The 17,363-nt window shown below is 29.4% G+C and overlaps 1 protein-coding gene across 1 annotated transcript in view; it reads right to left on the reverse strand.

The window, feature by feature from the left end:
• Positions 1-17,363, reverse strand: part of Cog6 (conserved oligomeric Golgi complex subunit 6) — a 33,658-nt gene that overhangs the window by 5,061 nt on the left and 11,234 nt on the right. The window contains exons 5-9 of the mRNA XM_075373217.1: positions 11,953-12,077; positions 10,536-10,756; positions 8,524-8,684; positions 3,966-4,196; positions 1,389-1,550 (exon numbers count right to left, since the gene is read on the reverse strand). Coding sequence (XP_075229332.1) covers positions 1,389-1,550; positions 3,966-4,196; positions 8,524-8,684; positions 10,536-10,756; positions 11,953-12,077 — 900 coding nt within the window. The remainder of the gene's footprint in view (positions 1-1,388; positions 1,551-3,965; positions 4,197-8,523; positions 8,685-10,535; positions 10,757-11,952; positions 12,078-17,363) is intronic.

A 17,363-nucleotide genomic window follows, 5' to 3' on the forward strand; every position in this document is an offset into this window, starting at 1 on the left:
AGTAGTCACTAGGTGCAAGGTCGGGACTATTGGAGGGTGGTCAAAAAGTTCCCAATGAAAATCTTGAATCTTCTTCTTAGTTAGAGCAGTGGTGTGATGACATGTGTTGTGAAGGAGGATTATGCTGGAAGACAGTTTCTCACATCGTCAATTTTGGATCACACCTCTCAGTTTGGTGAGCGTTTCACAGTACACGTCAGCTGTAATTGCTGATCCACATTCCATGAAATCAACCAAAATGATGCCCTTTTTGTCCCAAAAAATAGTAGCCAATAGTTTTTGACTAGTACGGAGAATACTTAAACTTTTTCGTTTTTAGGGAATTTGAATGACGCCACTGCATTGACTGTTGTTTTGATCCAGTGTTGGTGTAGGATATCCGCATCTAGTCACTCATAACAAATTGGGAAAACAAATTATCTCCATCTTGTCGATAGTGGTCCAAAAACATTTGTCCACTGCACATTCTTTGCTCTTTGTGTTGGTCAGTGAACATTTTTGGTACCCACCTTGCATACAATTTGCGATATCTGAGCTTTTCTGTGACAATTGTGTAGATAGAGGTGCGTCCAACATGTGGAAATTTATCAGCCACAGCACTAATCACATCAGAGTTTTCAGTTCACTTGATCAACAAGTTCGTCAGTCTGAATACCGAACCTGCCACTCCGCTCTTTGTCATGCACATTTGAGTGGTCATTTTTAAAGTCTCAATACCATTGTCTTTCCTTCACTCATTACTGTAGGTCCATACACCAGGCACAATGAATCCCAAACTTTAGCAGATGAAGATCCTTTTGCACACAAAAATCTAATCACAGTGCGCACTTCACAACTGGTGGGAGAAATGATTGTCACGGACATTGCGATCTGCATTCACCAGCAGGCAAACGATTACTGAATCAAAACAACTATAGCGGCTTCGTAAATAGTCAATAGATGGCCCTGCATGTGAAAAACTGTGTTCAGACCTGTTAATATTTAAATATAAGCTGACGGCCCTCACATAGTCATAAATATTATTTATGACTATGCCTCACAAATATAACAAAACTGCATTAATGTAGTATATTCTATTTTTAGCAATTTTATAGTTTCTTTTTTATTTTATTTAATTAATATAGTGAATATAAGTTGCAAGATACATTAAAAAGATATATTAATTCAAATACTATGATTTCTGAAGCAGACAGAGCATTATACAGAGATTAGAATTCTGATTTAAAATGAACACAAAACAATTTTTTATTCAGATATACTTAAGTATTATTTTAGAACTGAATTAGCAGTATTTTTTAAGAATGCTACTTAAAAAAAAGATGTTTGGAAAACTGTAGTTGAAAGAGTAAATTATTTAAAATAAACTGATAATGGTGAAAAAAAACTACCTGCAAACGTTCAAGACGTTCATCCATAAATTGGTACAACGCAAGCATTGTCTGCATCTGATGTAAACAATTTAATAAGTACACAGCCATATCAGTAGTAGACAATCGAGATGCTGAAAGATTTACAGATTGTAGTAATGGATCCAACACACTTGAAACAATCTGTGGAATAAAATACAATAATTTAATTTTATAAATAGCTTACAAAAATATTCCAACACAACAGTATCAATAAAGATCTAGATCAGTAAATCCAAAACTTTTCCAAAATCGTACCTACATTTACAGGAAATAACTGATCACTATTTTCAACATTTTAGTACTTCCAACAAAAATTTTATCTTTCAATTCAATTTAATTTATTTTTTCAATTTTATTTTATACTTCAGAATACATCAAACACGCATCTTAAAATTCAATTTAATTTTTTAGGTCTCATATCTATCTAATAATAGCTCCAAAATATACATTACAGGAGTAACAGAATGTAAAAGGCTGAACTTTTTTAAGAATTTTAAAAGCAAAAAAATAAAGTGATATATAATAATTAAAACATTAAAAAAGTCATTAAATTCAAAATGGGGCTACCAAAATATGCTGAAAATACATAGGGCAGCTAACGTGAAAGATTAAGATCTGTTCTATGTAAATATGGAAGAGACTAAAAAATCGAATGAAAAGAGTCAAGGAAGACAATTATTAGAGGACATTCAAAGATGGGATATAAAAATAAGATTCTGGGAGGGGAATGGCTGCAAAGTGGAAATGAAGGAAAACTAGTTGAGTTTTCCTAACAGAGACTGATAGAAAACTAGGACTGCAAAACTAATAACAAAAGAAAATAAACTTGAATTGATTACGTTTAAAAATATTTCAGGATATTAGATAAAATTTAATTAAAATATAATGGGAAAAATTTGAAACAATTAATTTATCTGAGGCTCTTTTGGAGAGCAGAATCAATTGCTGAATACTATTTCAATATACCAAACCTACACTAAGAGCAATACTTTCCATAAATGTGTTGTGCCATACAATTAATAAATAATAAATATTTAAAAACACTTGAAACAAAAATGACTGTAGTTATTAAGAAATACATTACTTTCAGATAGGTAGCCATGCATTATAACTATCTATATATTTATCTAACACAGAGGTTAATCGGTTTATAGCTTTCTAATTCTATAAAGAATGTATTTTTCAATCAATACTATCAAGTATTATTCATATTAAGAAAATAATAATATTTTTCTTATTAGAGAAAAGTAAAAGCTGGCACAAAATTATTTCTTCCCGTTTCCGCCATAGCTTTGTTGCTTGAAGTTGTATTTAAATAAACACAATTTCATCTTGTTCTTAATAAAATACTTATTATTTCACCTTACAAAAAAATATACGAGTAACTAACAATTAACATTTAAAAGAATTAATAATTCTGTGTAAATATTCTATAATAACAAAATTAGACAAAGCCACTATTTTCAAATTTTAAGAAAACGTCCGCTAAATTTATTTATTTCATAAAATAAGACAGTTTAAACTTGTGTAATAAATTTCAATCCACTTTTAGACAAATCTCTATGAAAAAACCGACTGATGAAAAGTAAAGTTTTTTTGTACATGTCTGGAGGAAAATTTTTCTTTATCTTTAGATAAATTATCATTTTCTAGATTTGGCTATATTTTTTTAAACACTCTATATCAAACTAAATATTACCACGTTACAAATTTTCACTTTAATATAATTGATTGTATAATTTTTTCTTTTTAATATATGAAAATAAAGAAATTTATGGTAGTTTCAGATCCTTAAAGTAAAGTTTTCTTTTCTTGCTTTACCAAAAAGGATAATTTTCTCAGTCCATCAAGTATAATTTGTTAATTTTTTTTATAGTTTAATATCAATATGAATCTGCCAATTTCAGATTTCTTTCAAACGATCAGAATTTTTTTGGCAACTAATCACAAAACTTTTTGATTAATTCTTTTGCAATCCTTTAACTGTTAAATGAATTGTTTATTTAGTTTCACAGGACTCAATAGCTTCACTTTGACCTGTAATCGCTCTGACACCATCTGCAAAGATTATTCAGTGATTTCTTTGGCTAGCAATTTGATCGAGACACTCAGTCAAGCAAATAAAAAAAGAAGATTTTACTTTTGATTCCAGTTTCTTTGAATAGTATAATTGTCAAGACTGCATGAAGTTAAATGCTGCTGCTTTAACTGTCAGCTAGTAATCCTTTGGCTGACGAAGAATAATTTTTTTATAAGCATTCCGTAAATGATATATAATACGGACACAAAATACTTCAGGTACCTTAAAATCAAATAAATTCAAACTGGACCTGCTGTAAGTCAAAGAATATTTAAAAAAAAATTAACTATGAAAATCCAGACTGGGTTAAACAAAGGGTCACTTTATACAAAATAAAATACAAATAACTACTATTATTTATCAACAGATCAGGAGGTAGAAAAGCCAACTTATTTACCTAAGTCCAGTACTCAATTCTTGGTATGGGCTCAACATTCCCTCATTAAATAAAAACTATGTACAGAATAACAACATACCTTGTTTATTTCACCTTGAGATCCTTCAGCAACACTGACAGCAGATAAAATATCTTTAAGTAAATTTAATAAATGTGATACCACAGGTGAGGGTGATAGATCAGCCGGAGGAACATCTCCACGGTCCATTAAATGATGTTTAACTTGAGCCTGTATTGAATTTAAAAGAACTTGTTCACCAGCTGATACTAATTCATTTAATGTACGAACTAAGGCACTTCCTGGTACTGCCTGTAAAAGAAAATTAAATTATCAAATTAAATTCAAATTTTTTTTCAAAATAAAATTTTAATATTGTACTACAAGATAAGTATATCTTTCCTAAAACAATAATCCAAGATAATAAGGACTACAGGTATTTTTTCTAGCAGAAGAAAAATTTATTTAATAAACACTGTTTTATTATCACTATTCAAATAAATTAATTTATTCAACATTATATAAAGATCATATAATAAGTAGACATGTGAAAGGGGAACATGTTTGACTGGTCAAGTGCAAGGAATTTAATAAAATTAGTAAAAGTCCATAATATACAGTTAACTGTTGATTGGAACCTGCATATATTTTCTTTATTTTTAAATAAAACTATTAAAATACACTATAACTTAGAGAGAAAGGTGCAATTATTCATTTTTTGTTATCTTTAGACACAAAAATATCACCAATATTTTTTACCAAATGACTGCTTTTTAGCTAGGTGTCAAACTGGTAGTCCACGATAACCAGAAATAAAATGTTAAACAATACTTTACAAGAGAAATAGCAGGTAGTTGTTGCAGGGAAAAGTGTATGGAACAAAATGGTCATTATGTAGAAAAATAAACTAAGTATCTAAGTATTTGAAACCATTAATAAATTTTTCATACTTTCAACTGTACTAATTTTTTTACTGATCGTCACTTACTTTTGAACTGCCCTTCATGTTACAGGTCACCTCAATAATGTTAAGATAAATTGCAAAAATAAGATAACGAATATCTACGATGGAATAGCAAGTTTTAAGCAGAACCTAACCTTGTTTAAAACTCATTTAAAAACTGACATTTTTACCAGTTTTCTTACATGTGAGCTGTTCAATTGTATTGCTTTACCAATTAATTGAATAATTGCAAAGAATTTTGAAGACTGTAATGATACAAATTAATGTTGAACTCGGCCAATCAGACAACAAGTAACTTTGAACTCCTCACATATGAGCTGTTAAAAACAAATCAAAATTGTTCTTTTCACAATATTAAGACAAAATTGTGGAAACAAAAATTGACAAAACGAATTTGATAGGAATTTTAATGATTTTAAAGAGTTAATGATATGTTTTCTCTTTTTTCTGAACCTTCATTTTAAATCGAAAAAGCCCCCACTTTTAATCAACTGGAATTGATTTCCAAAATTACTCAGTTTTGAAAGATAAATGTTGAGAAATAAGAAGAATTCAAAAATATGTTCTTACTTCGGTGAAAAATACTTAGATTAAAAACTTTTCTGCACAAATAATGCATTACTTTGGGAGTGCATAGTTATGTGAACAATTATTATCATGTATGAAGTTAACAAAACGGTGTGTAAATCGAGACTGACAGATAAATATTTTTTCAACATATTGAAAATTATATGTTCCCAGTCTTTGAATCATGATACTGAAAAAGTAATAGGGAATAAACGCTGGCAGGTTTCTGGGAAAACAAATGAATTATTTTCATAAATACATCGAGTATTTTATTCTCAAATAAACTAATAATATAACAATTAAACATACTAAGGTCTACTTACTTGTATTCTGTAGATCTGAATAAAAATTTAAACGTTAATTACATATGAGTTTTAATTATCCTGGTTACGTTACTGATTCCTGAATCAATATTAATATTTATGAAACTTTTATGCGGACCGCAAAAATCATACCATCACACAAAATGGCCCGTGGCAGAAATGAATTTGACTCACCTGCTCTAATGAATTTTTCTAATGCTCTACATCAGTGTGAATTGTATGAACAAGTAGATTTTATGATAGGTAGACAAATTTAAAAACTATTAATAAAGTAATAATGAAGCATATTATGGCCCACCAATAATTTTTTGAACAGAAATTTTGAAAAACAATGAACAAATCACTTTACATGATTGTTGTTAATGAAAAAGAAACAGTGAAAAAATATAGTTAGTGTTGGTACAGCGATAAGATTACAATAAAGTGTAACTTTTTAAGATATTTGTTGGGTACCAAAAATGCTTACAGTAGTACACAAAACAACAAGATTACAGACTTCTACAGAAGTGAAAATTTGTTTTCACCATGACGGCATTATTTCATCCAATAATAGATATGGATACACCATAAAATCAGAATTAAGTAAACAGAATAAAAAGTAAAAACTTACTTGATCTTTAGTAATGAAGACATTCAAAATGTAAACTTTAACAAACAAAGTAATTTTTACTCTTTTGAAATATGAGGGATCCTTTTCTTTGTTACTTAAAGGAAAGACAACCACTATAAACATCATTTATTTGAAGCTCCTTAAAAACAATTCGAAACTAGATTCACAATAAACAGCAGTAACATTGCTTGACTAAAGTATTGTTGACTAAAGAAGTGACTGAGAACTCTCACCAAATGCAATCTTTAGTCCTAATCTGGCCTGTCAGACCATCTTTTTTAGTTCATTAATATTTAATTTATGTGGAAGATGATTTTTAAAAATAATGAAGAAGTGAAAACAGCATTACAACATGTTTTTAAGATTAACCTATAGAATTATTTACAATTTAATGCAAATATTCCAAGAGAAATGGGATAAATGGATAATGAAAGGATATTATACAACAAAAAAAGTCCATATTAAAATCTGTAAGTAGTAATAAGTCTAACGAGTCTTAATAATAAACCTACAAACATCTGTAATCGTTCATTGAATGAACCTATGTACATCTGTATCTTCACTACTTTACAAATATCTTAAGTTTTCCCTATTCTTAAAAACATACTTGCTTAAAGAAAAAATGAAGATGAGTAAAAAAATACTAATGGAAATAAAAAGTTTTTTAACCTCATAAGGAAGATGGTACTAACATGTTACAACCCCAACCAGAAATAATCCTTTTTAAATTGATCATCCCCATCTTCTACCCGCCCTTTTTCCTTGCTCTTCATCTCCTGAGTAAGTAACACAAAATTTGTAATAACAACCATCCTGACTCTTTCTGTATTTGGTACCTTCATGTACGGATGTGATGCTAGGTTTTTATTTGGATTTAATGGGGTGACAACTCTACTTGCTGGATTGACTGTCAGCAGACTTGTATCCAATCTGAAATTTGTACACAAAACATAGTAATATCAGAGATTCTGAACAGATAATCCTTGAAGGCCTACTACTCCTTGAAGGTAAATATGCTAAAATGTGAATTCTATAATTTAAGTGATTACAATTTCCAATTTCTTAAATTAGATTTTTGGTGATAACACAGACTACCATTACAGAATCTTCCTAAACATAAACTACATGTTTTCCATCTAAACAACTGAATTTTTATGAATATGTTACACCATCTTCCTCTTATTGTTGAGAAATATCTTATGCTTGACATTTTAGTTATTTCAAATCAGTATTTTCTGATGATTTCATTTTCATCTTCAAGACAATAAGCACAATACGTAGAGTAAAATTCTCTGAATCAATTAGGGCTTTTAGTGGGATATAATAGCTGTTAAATGGAAGCAAAATAAAATCTGTAACTACTGAGTGTGGTTGTTTACTTTGTGTAAGGTTCCTCCTTTAAGTAATCATCTATCATAAAATTCACACTTTTCTTTATCTTTGATTCCTTGTTTCCTAATTTAAGTCCACAAGTCTAGGCCAGCCACTACAACACAATATAGCCTGGCAAAATGCCTGTAGACCTGTTCAGAAAATTTTTTGTGGCCAGAGGATAGATTGAACTTAACTCTAGCTGCAGTTCAGAGATAAACCTAAGCTTTCTAGTCCCTCACAATACAATAGAACACTTATTTATATGTGCATCTTATTTTATTGTTATATAAGTACATCAGAATACCCTAATGAAAAAGAAAATCTAAAATTTAATAAGGCTTTAATGTAACTAAAGAAATTTTTTACATAAAGAATTATAAAACTTTTAATTTTCTCATAACATAGATTTAACCAAACACAGAAATAAACAGTTTTGAGTTCTAAATTATTTATACAAGGAAAAAGTTAAATACAAGGCACTTTGGGCAGGAGAGTATTGAAAGATAAACATAACCTAAATCTTTCTTCTTTATTTATATTCTGTAATTTTCTATATAAATACTGGAATTTTATCTCAAGCAATCTGATTTGCATTGCTGGAATCATTTCTTAAAATAAAAAAAAATAAAAACACAGAACACAGACAACATTCAAATTCTTTGGGATATATAATATATAATACTGTACTATACATATATATATATATAATAAATATATATATATAACTCTACAATGCATATATTTTTTTGAATACTATATAAATTAAACATTAAACTCCTAATTAATTTAACAAATACTAACCTGAGAAAATGTCTGGTGATAAAAGCGTAAAAAATTAATAGCACTATAAAGAGATGTAAGAACTGTGTTTGAAGCAAAAATCTGTTCAATACGAACTTGTAATGGATGGCAAACACCCTCAGATATAACAGATAATGCTTCTTGAATTTCTTCATTCACATCTAATGAAAAAAGAAAATAGTAACATTAAATATTTTTATATCATTAAAAGTTATATTAAAAAAATTAATAATCTTTTTTATTTTATTTTATTTATTTTTTTTTTTACTATGATTGATGTGTTTTCATAAAAGTATTTTAATAAGGAAATGTACGGGACAGATCAAATGTTATATAAAAAAAATTCCACATCCTAATCCACCGAGTTGATCTAGTGGTGAACTTGTCATTGCAAATCAGCTGATTTTGAAGTTGAGAGTTCCAAGGTTCAAATCTTAGTAAAGGCAGTGGATTTGAATACTAGCTCGTGGATATCATGTTCTTTGGTGGTTGGGTCTCAATTAACCACACATCTCACGAATGGTTGACCTCCGACTGTACAAGATTATAGTTCATTTACATTCATAAATATCATCCTCATTCATCCTCTGAAGAAATACCTTATGGTGGGTCCAGAGGCTAAAACAGAAAAAGGAAGATCCTAATCTGGAATCTGATTTGTACTATTTGTTCTACTTTGCCAAAAAATATTTAAGCTCAACCAGATAAGAGCTACAAGGATTTTTAGCTCTTATCTTGAAATGTACGGTTTCATAAGGTACTGGAACATATCATCAGTAGTCCAAATAAAACTGCTTCAATTATTAATAAGATAGCTGACCCTATTACAGCTATTCTTGAATCATTTTGATTGAACTTAAAAAAAAATAACAATGAAAAGGCCTAGTGCTTACTGAAAGCACCTGGAAAATAGCCAATATGTGTAAGATCTGTCAACTGTACTTGCAATAAGTCATACACTATCAAGATAAACTACTTATCAATCACTTAAGACCTATATTCCTAAACATTTCAATGCTTATAAAATCTGTGACTTTCAGTGTAGTTCATCTACTCCTATCAAATTATTTAAAAAGATGTCAATATTTTCACTTAGTCCCACAACTTTAGTTTGATTACAGTTATTTTTTTTTATAATTAGCATTCCAAGAATTTGTTTTTTCATTATCTCCTCATTAATAAATATTACTAACCAACCTTAAAAAAGTATTGTCAAAATTTTCATGATTGCAAGATTTCACGATTCCATGATTGCACTCAATGCAATCATGGGTTCCATGATTGCTCCATGAGACAATTACATTCAAATATCCATACACTCAGTAATTGGAAGTAAATATGTTTGAATGAACAACACACAGAAGAAAGTTTTAATTTTGTATAGTTTTACCTACAAATTTTTAACATTATTATATTGTACTGTATAATTACTTTAAGTAATGTATACCAAAATAAAAATGCTGCTTAAAAATTAGTGCATAGAAGTTATAATAATGTGTAACAACAATAATCCTATTATAATGTGTCAAACAAAATAATTATTCTATAATTATATTTTATATTTTTCAAGCAGTTACAGTCATTATTTAAAATTATTTATTTTATACAAAAAATGAATATGTGAGAAGATTATGTAAATAAACAAGCAGTACAATATAACAGACAAATAGGGAAAAAGTCAAGCGTTCTGATTACAATGCTTATTAATGATTACAACAACGTTAATGATTTGTGTATAGCACAATATTTTGAACAAATTTTTTTAAAGATATATGGGATATGAATATTCTTAGATCGTCACTTGAACATTATATTTGTGAACAGTATGTGAAAGGAAAACACAGTTTGAACTTCATTACAAAGAGCAAGTTACTAGTAAAAAATGAAAATAATAGTAATAATTAAAGTAGCACTACACTGCTAACCAATACTTAATTGTACTGGCAGTCTTATAATTATTTATACCAAAACCTGTATCTAAAACGACTGTTTGAATAAAAGTTATGCATTACCTATTTTATCAACAGATTTTAAAAGAATATTAAGATTTTCTCTTTCTAATGGTATGGCTTGATGAAGCCATGCAAGCATATCACCAACATAACGTTTAACATCATGAGCATGCATTTCAATTGGACTTGGAGAGCCTCCAGGACCACCTTTTGTTAAAGCATCTAAGAAAAATCTTACCAATACAGCTCTGCGGCTTGTACAATATTCTGCCATAACATACCTAAAAATATATAAACATAATTACTGACGTCCAAATAAAACAAAAATTAAAGAAAAAAAAATTGTTTTAACTTTTAATTATTTCTGTGTTTTGTGATTTCATACAGTTAATTAAATCTACAGACCTAAATAATTAGTTACTGAATAACTTTAATGTCACTTATTTTAATACTTTTGAGTGCTAACTGTTTTATGAATTTATTAAAATTAAAAAAATGAGTCATTTTTAACTTATTTTAAATTCCTGCACTTTAAATCACCAATTATTATATCTTTACATTCATGTTCTTTATTTTCAAAAAGAGTAATAAACATTGTCTTTTATAAGGCTGCAAAACCCATTAAGTTATATACAATAGTGTCGAATCTAACTAAATAAATAAGCTTGGCATTTTTCCTTATAGTATACATAAAATCAAAAGGCAGGTCCTCGGTATAAGCTGACTGCTTGTATCCTCCACCCCACTCCTACAACGTGGCATGCAGAAAATGTGCTATTGGTTGTCACAAAAGTAATGCATACATACTAATTAAAAATAATTTTCATAAATAACTACACCACATCAAAGAAAATCATAACCTATAATAAATAAACACAACTCATTTCATATACTTTCGCATTACGTCATTGTAACTGTTTATTCATAGCAAAACCTTAGTTTAACATACTTGAAAAAAAAAACATATACTGTCAATAAATAAATAAATTACTTCATATATATCTTGAAGAAAATATTATGCATAGATAATTTTATTTGTAAAAACAAATTATCAGAAAATATTTTGTCCACTAACATCTTTTGTCACTAACATATTTTTAGTTCACTAATATCATCTTGATCTTCCTTAAATTAACTACATAGCCAACTATTCAAATTATATTGTTTGCAACCACAAGAGATATAATAACTGAACTGTTACAATTCCCAAACTCGATTTATCAAAATTCATCTACTGAGCCTACTTAAGAGACACTAACAGTTTAGTTTCTCATCCATATTCTGTCTTGTTTAAGCACTACTCCAAAATCAAAACATAGAAATCAAAATATACAAACATACCAGAGTAAAAATAATAAAATAGAAAATTTCTACAATATTTTTCAACAAGACTTAAAAAATATAATTCACATAGTAAGTTTAAACAAAAAAAAAAACAAAAACAACACAAAGTTTTAAATAAAACATGTGATCTTACTTGAATAAAACTGGTCTATGTTGTAATCTAGACATTGATTGTGTTAAAAGATGACTAACAGATGGAGACTCGATGTTTCGGCAATGTGTTTGTGACCACCGATAAATCCTCTCCAATGCAGCTTCCTAAAAAAAAAAACTATTATGTGAATTTACCTTAAAAAAATTTGGAGTAAAATAAATTAAAAGTTAAGGAAAAATAATAAAATGTTTATTATTTATGTAAATAACAGAAGGATTATTCCAAACTGACAAACAAATATATTTAATATTTTGTAAAATATAAACCACCAAAACACAGTAATTAGTTAAGTTAAAATTACCACTTTAATCTCCAAGAATTGATTTTCTTAACATCTTGCATCTTCAGTTGTTACTGAATTTTACTATTACATTATAATCTTTTCATTATTTGTTAAAAATCTGTTATTTGATTTTAGATTGTTCTCAGTTTTGAAATTTTGAAACTGTACTTTGAATGCGTATACAAATTTTACTATCCAATACTAAATGATGGACAGAAAAAAATGAAGTAACATTACGTTTAAAAGATTAAATCATTCCAGTGGTGAACACAGAATTTGCATACACATTCATAATAAATTCCAAAATTTTTAAAACAGAAAACAATCTTTATAAATTGACTAATTATAAAATGAATATGTTTTAATGTAGTTACAAAATTCAACACCAACTGAAGAAGCAGGATCCCCTGAAAATCAATTACTGTAAATTAATATGGTAAATATAACTTATCTACAAGGGTTATTTTTATTCAAGGTCCGATCAGTCACAAAATTAAAACCACAGTGAAAATAAGAAATTTTTTATTTGTAACAGGTACTTAAATAGTTACGCTATTTCTCTACATCGTCGCCACTCCGATTTAGACATTTGTCGTAGCGTGGTACCAACTTTCCAATACACTCGTCATAGAACTGTATTTTCAGCCATGTTTCTACGCTGGTCTGCAGCTTGATGTCTGTGCCAAAATGTTGTCCTCCTAGCCAGCATTTCATGTGAGCAAAGAGGTGAAAATCGAATGGAGCCAAGTCCGGGCTGCATGGTGGGTGATCAAACACTTTCCAACAAAAACTCTGCAGGAGCTTCTTTGTTACAGCTGCAGTGTGTGGCCGAGCATTGTCATGGAGAAAGACAATGCCTGATGACAACATTCCTCTCTGCTTATTCTGAATTGCCCTTCGTAGACGTTGAAGAGTCACGCAGTATGAGGCTGCAGTGATGGTCGTTCCACGTTCCATGAATTCCACCAAGAGAACTCCATTCCGGTCCCAGAACACAGTAGCCATACACTTTCTGTTGGAGAAGGTTTGCTTGAACTTCTTTGGTTTACTAGGAGAATGAGAATGCACCCACTGTTTGGATTGTTCTTTTGTTTCTTCAGTTTCAAAATGGACCCATGTCTCGTCCCCTGTGACAATTTTGTTCAAAAAATCTTCTCCTTCATTGTGGTAGCGCTGGAGATACGTTAGGGAGGTGTCCATTCTCATTGTTTTGTGATGGTTGGACAGCATCTTGGGACATATCTCACACACAGTTTGTGGTACTGAAGTCTCTCACTCACTATGGTGTAGAGAGCTGATCTTGAAATTTCAGGAAACGAATCACTCAATACAGAAATTGTGAATTGATGATTTTCTCGAATTGCCTCATCCAGTCGCTCGACGAGATCATCAGTTGACACTCGCTTCCTTCCCTGACTGCCTGCATCATGAACATCTGTGCGTCCTGCTTTAAAGTTCCTGCACCATTGTTGCACTTTGCTGTCACTCATTGAAGTTTCACCGTACACATTGCTTATTCTTCAATGAATTTAAGCTGCATTACACCCCTCAGCCTGAAGAAATCGAATTACCGCACGCACTTCACACTTGGCGGGAGATACTATTGTTGTAGACATGTTTACGTGCTAGCTACATGTTCAGAACTAAACGAAGTGACACGGCGTGATTGAAGGCCATACTAGAGATGCTGTGCAACACATATGTGCAAAGGTTCATCCGATTTTTGCGCGGGTTTTTATTTTGCGACCAATCGGGGCTTGAAAAAAAAATAACCCTTGTAATTACTGTTTTGGTGGTTAATATCTCATATAATATTATATTTTATTTACACAGTGGTCAATATGTTAATATATATTTATTTTGCTATAGATTTTTAAAATTTTATTAATTACAAACATAAATCTACATTACTTTACCAAATAGTGGTCACGCACATTTATAGACACTTATACTACAATACCAGATTTTGCAGATTCATACTGAAGAACCCACCACCAGGATACCAAGCAAGTTGTTAATTCTACCTGTTGGTTCCTCCCTGGTTTCAAAGAGCTGGGTATCCACCCTTCAATTCACTGCATGGAAGAGGAGTAACCACGCTATAGGAATAAGTCCCAAGCTGTAGGAATATATAACATAACCTGTTGTGAGTCAAAAATTGTAGTTTTATGGTTTTAAGTACTATTAGTTCTATCAGCAAAATCCTCCTGTAGTCCTGAAACTCTGACATCATTTTTTAAGATGATAGTGCCTGTTTAATTTTTGTGACATTATTAATCATTATTATTAGTATTAAAGACAATAGTAACAGTATGCACTATTATTAGAGAAAAACGAACTGTACTACAGATATCATAATTGGTGGAAGTATCAATAACAATTTCCACATTTCATCAACTGCTGATTTACCAAACGCAATCAGAATATTATGACACAAGGAATCAGATGAGATTATAGATTGATAATCGCACTGGGCATTGCTATGATAACCAGTCCCACTGAGTAGTCAATTCCCTCAACTTTACTACAACCAGAGAATAATAAACAATTTTAATCTATTAAAAAAAACCAGTTCACCCTTTTGATGACTTATTAACAATGAATCTCAATAAATAGAAATATCAAGTATTAGTTAAATTTAAAAAGCTAAAATTTAACATTACCATTTAATAAGAAAGAATATATTCTTTAGATAACTTCCCAAATAAAGTGAACAATAAACTTATTTAATAATAAAAATAGACCATATTATGAATGATATTATTGAATCTTTAACTTCAAGAAAAACAACTTAATGTTCATGTTTGAAAATAATGTTCTATTTGTTCTTTGTAAAGTAATAGAAATCGAGAAAATATTGTTTTTATTTTTTTAGACAAATTATTTTTGAAACTAGCATTTTTAGTTGTAATGATTTGCACTGATTTTAGTTATTTGTAATTCTATTTAGAAAAAAAATTAATGGCTATTCTATGCACAACAGTAAGATTTCAACTAATAAATAAATTAAAAACTTATAAAACTTAATGTAATATTGATTAAAAATAAACAAGGCCTTAATTTTAAGTCTGAAAGTGAAAAATGTCCATATTTATTGTTTTCTATAGACATTTCATTTACTTGTACATTGAATTTTATTAAATTGCCTCATTCCATTCTTGGAATATGGATTTTGACTGGAAATGTACAATAAGGAAAACAGATTCAAATAAACATTTCCTGCAAATTCCTACATCTTTCTGTACACAGAATGGAAGCTTCTCTTTAACACCTTGCTTAATTTATTACTTAATTAAAAATATTTAAAAAAAGGTTTATTATTAAAAATATTAATGAATTTGGTATAAAATCTAAGAGAAAATTTTGCCTCTTTCATGAAATCTTTAGAAGAAACAAATGTTTTTATAACTATAAAAAAAATCCCTTTAAAATAACTTTAATACTTTAAAACCTACTAACAGGTTTTACCATAAAATGTGTAAAATTTATTTAAATTTACAGTAAATAAAATGTTCCAGATTTTATTATGTTAATTTATGAAGTAGTCTAATCCATTTGTTAAACTTAATCAAATTTTATACTTGTTGATTAATGAACTTTTTAGGCAGATTTCATAAGGAAGCTATTTATTGTAATGGGTACCATGATTCGACTTCCAGAAAATTTTGACATATCTTCGCATTTCACATTCTCCAGACCCAAAAACCACTGTCAGTTCAAAAGTTTATATATATATATAAACTTATATTCACTTTCTTGTAGACACCATAACAGCTGTAATTTTGCGCCAATCACTTTCAAATTTATACATAAAATATATCGACCCAAAATCATGGTCGAGTTCAATAATGGGCAAAATTGGAAAATGGGAGGCTTTAAAAAAAAAAATATTGCTATAACTTTCTTATTAAGCAAAATATTGAATTTATTTAAGTTCCTAGTACTCTTTGGATAAGGGCCTAAAACCTATATAAGTAAAGTTTTTTGATATCACCAACCACTAGTCCAGGGGGTGAAAAAAATGGGGTTTCGAAGTAAAAAAAAAAATCATACTTCCCTCAATAGGCACAGTATCGAATCTGTTTAAAGTGGTCGTTAGTCCTCTAAACATTACTTAAAACTTCTATCTGAAACAATTTTTGATATGACCAACCCTTATGGCAAGGGTTGGGGCTTGTTGTAAGCTAAATATATGAAACTTTTTTTCACGTGCAACCATTGTCGTATTGAGTAAATTTGAAGTTTTTCTTAACTTTAAGGTGGTAATCTTTTTTATCCCCTACTTAGCACCGGTAAAATCTACCTCCGCCTTCCGGCATGCCAAAAAGGGTTTTTATGTATGTTGACATTAATAAAATATGATGCAGGTTTTTAGAGAAGGGTCATTACAACTTTGCTACCAGTTACAAGTACTTTGAAACAGATATACTTGCAAAATACATTTATTTGTATCAGAAGTCAACTGTTGGTAACAACGGTACAGTCACGCTCGCATCAGTTGTGCACAACATAACTGAAATGAGTGTTAAAATACATAGTTAGTAAAATTTATGGTCAAGCAGTATTTAGTATATTAATGGAAAAAATTAATCTGCTGCTGAATACCAGAAAAAATTTACAATTTTATGAACTACATGGTATGAATGTATGAATTAATGTTTGAAAATCATATTTGTTTAAAGAAGGCAAGACAACTGTTCACAATAAAGATTATATGTAGTAGTCACCCATATATGATCACAAATGATTTTCGAGAAGAGTGGGTGAAAACATTCACAAAAACAGAACATTTAGAGTATTTTAAATGCTGAAATGTATCGTGAAAATTTAAAAAACTATGAAATGTTATGCAGAACAAAACAATAGAAGCTATTCAACAGGATTTTGTATCTGCATGTTATTACTTGATCAAACAATGCAACAAAAATGGTTCAAGAATTAAAACGACTTTACTGTAAAATCTTCAAACATCCACTAAATAATTCTAATCTTGCACCAAGCAATTACGTTTTCTCTATTTAAAACAACAGCTTACATCACAGAGGTTTGAAAATGATGAAATGAAAGAAAAAGTGGTTAATATTTTTAAATCACAGGCACTAAAACT

Source organism: Lycorma delicatula, chromosome 8, assembly GCF_047948215.1.
Source record: "Lycorma delicatula isolate Av1 chromosome 8, ASM4794821v1, whole genome shotgun sequence".
Lineage (NCBI taxonomy): Eukaryota > Metazoa > Arthropoda > Insecta > Hemiptera > Fulgoridae > Lycorma > Lycorma delicatula.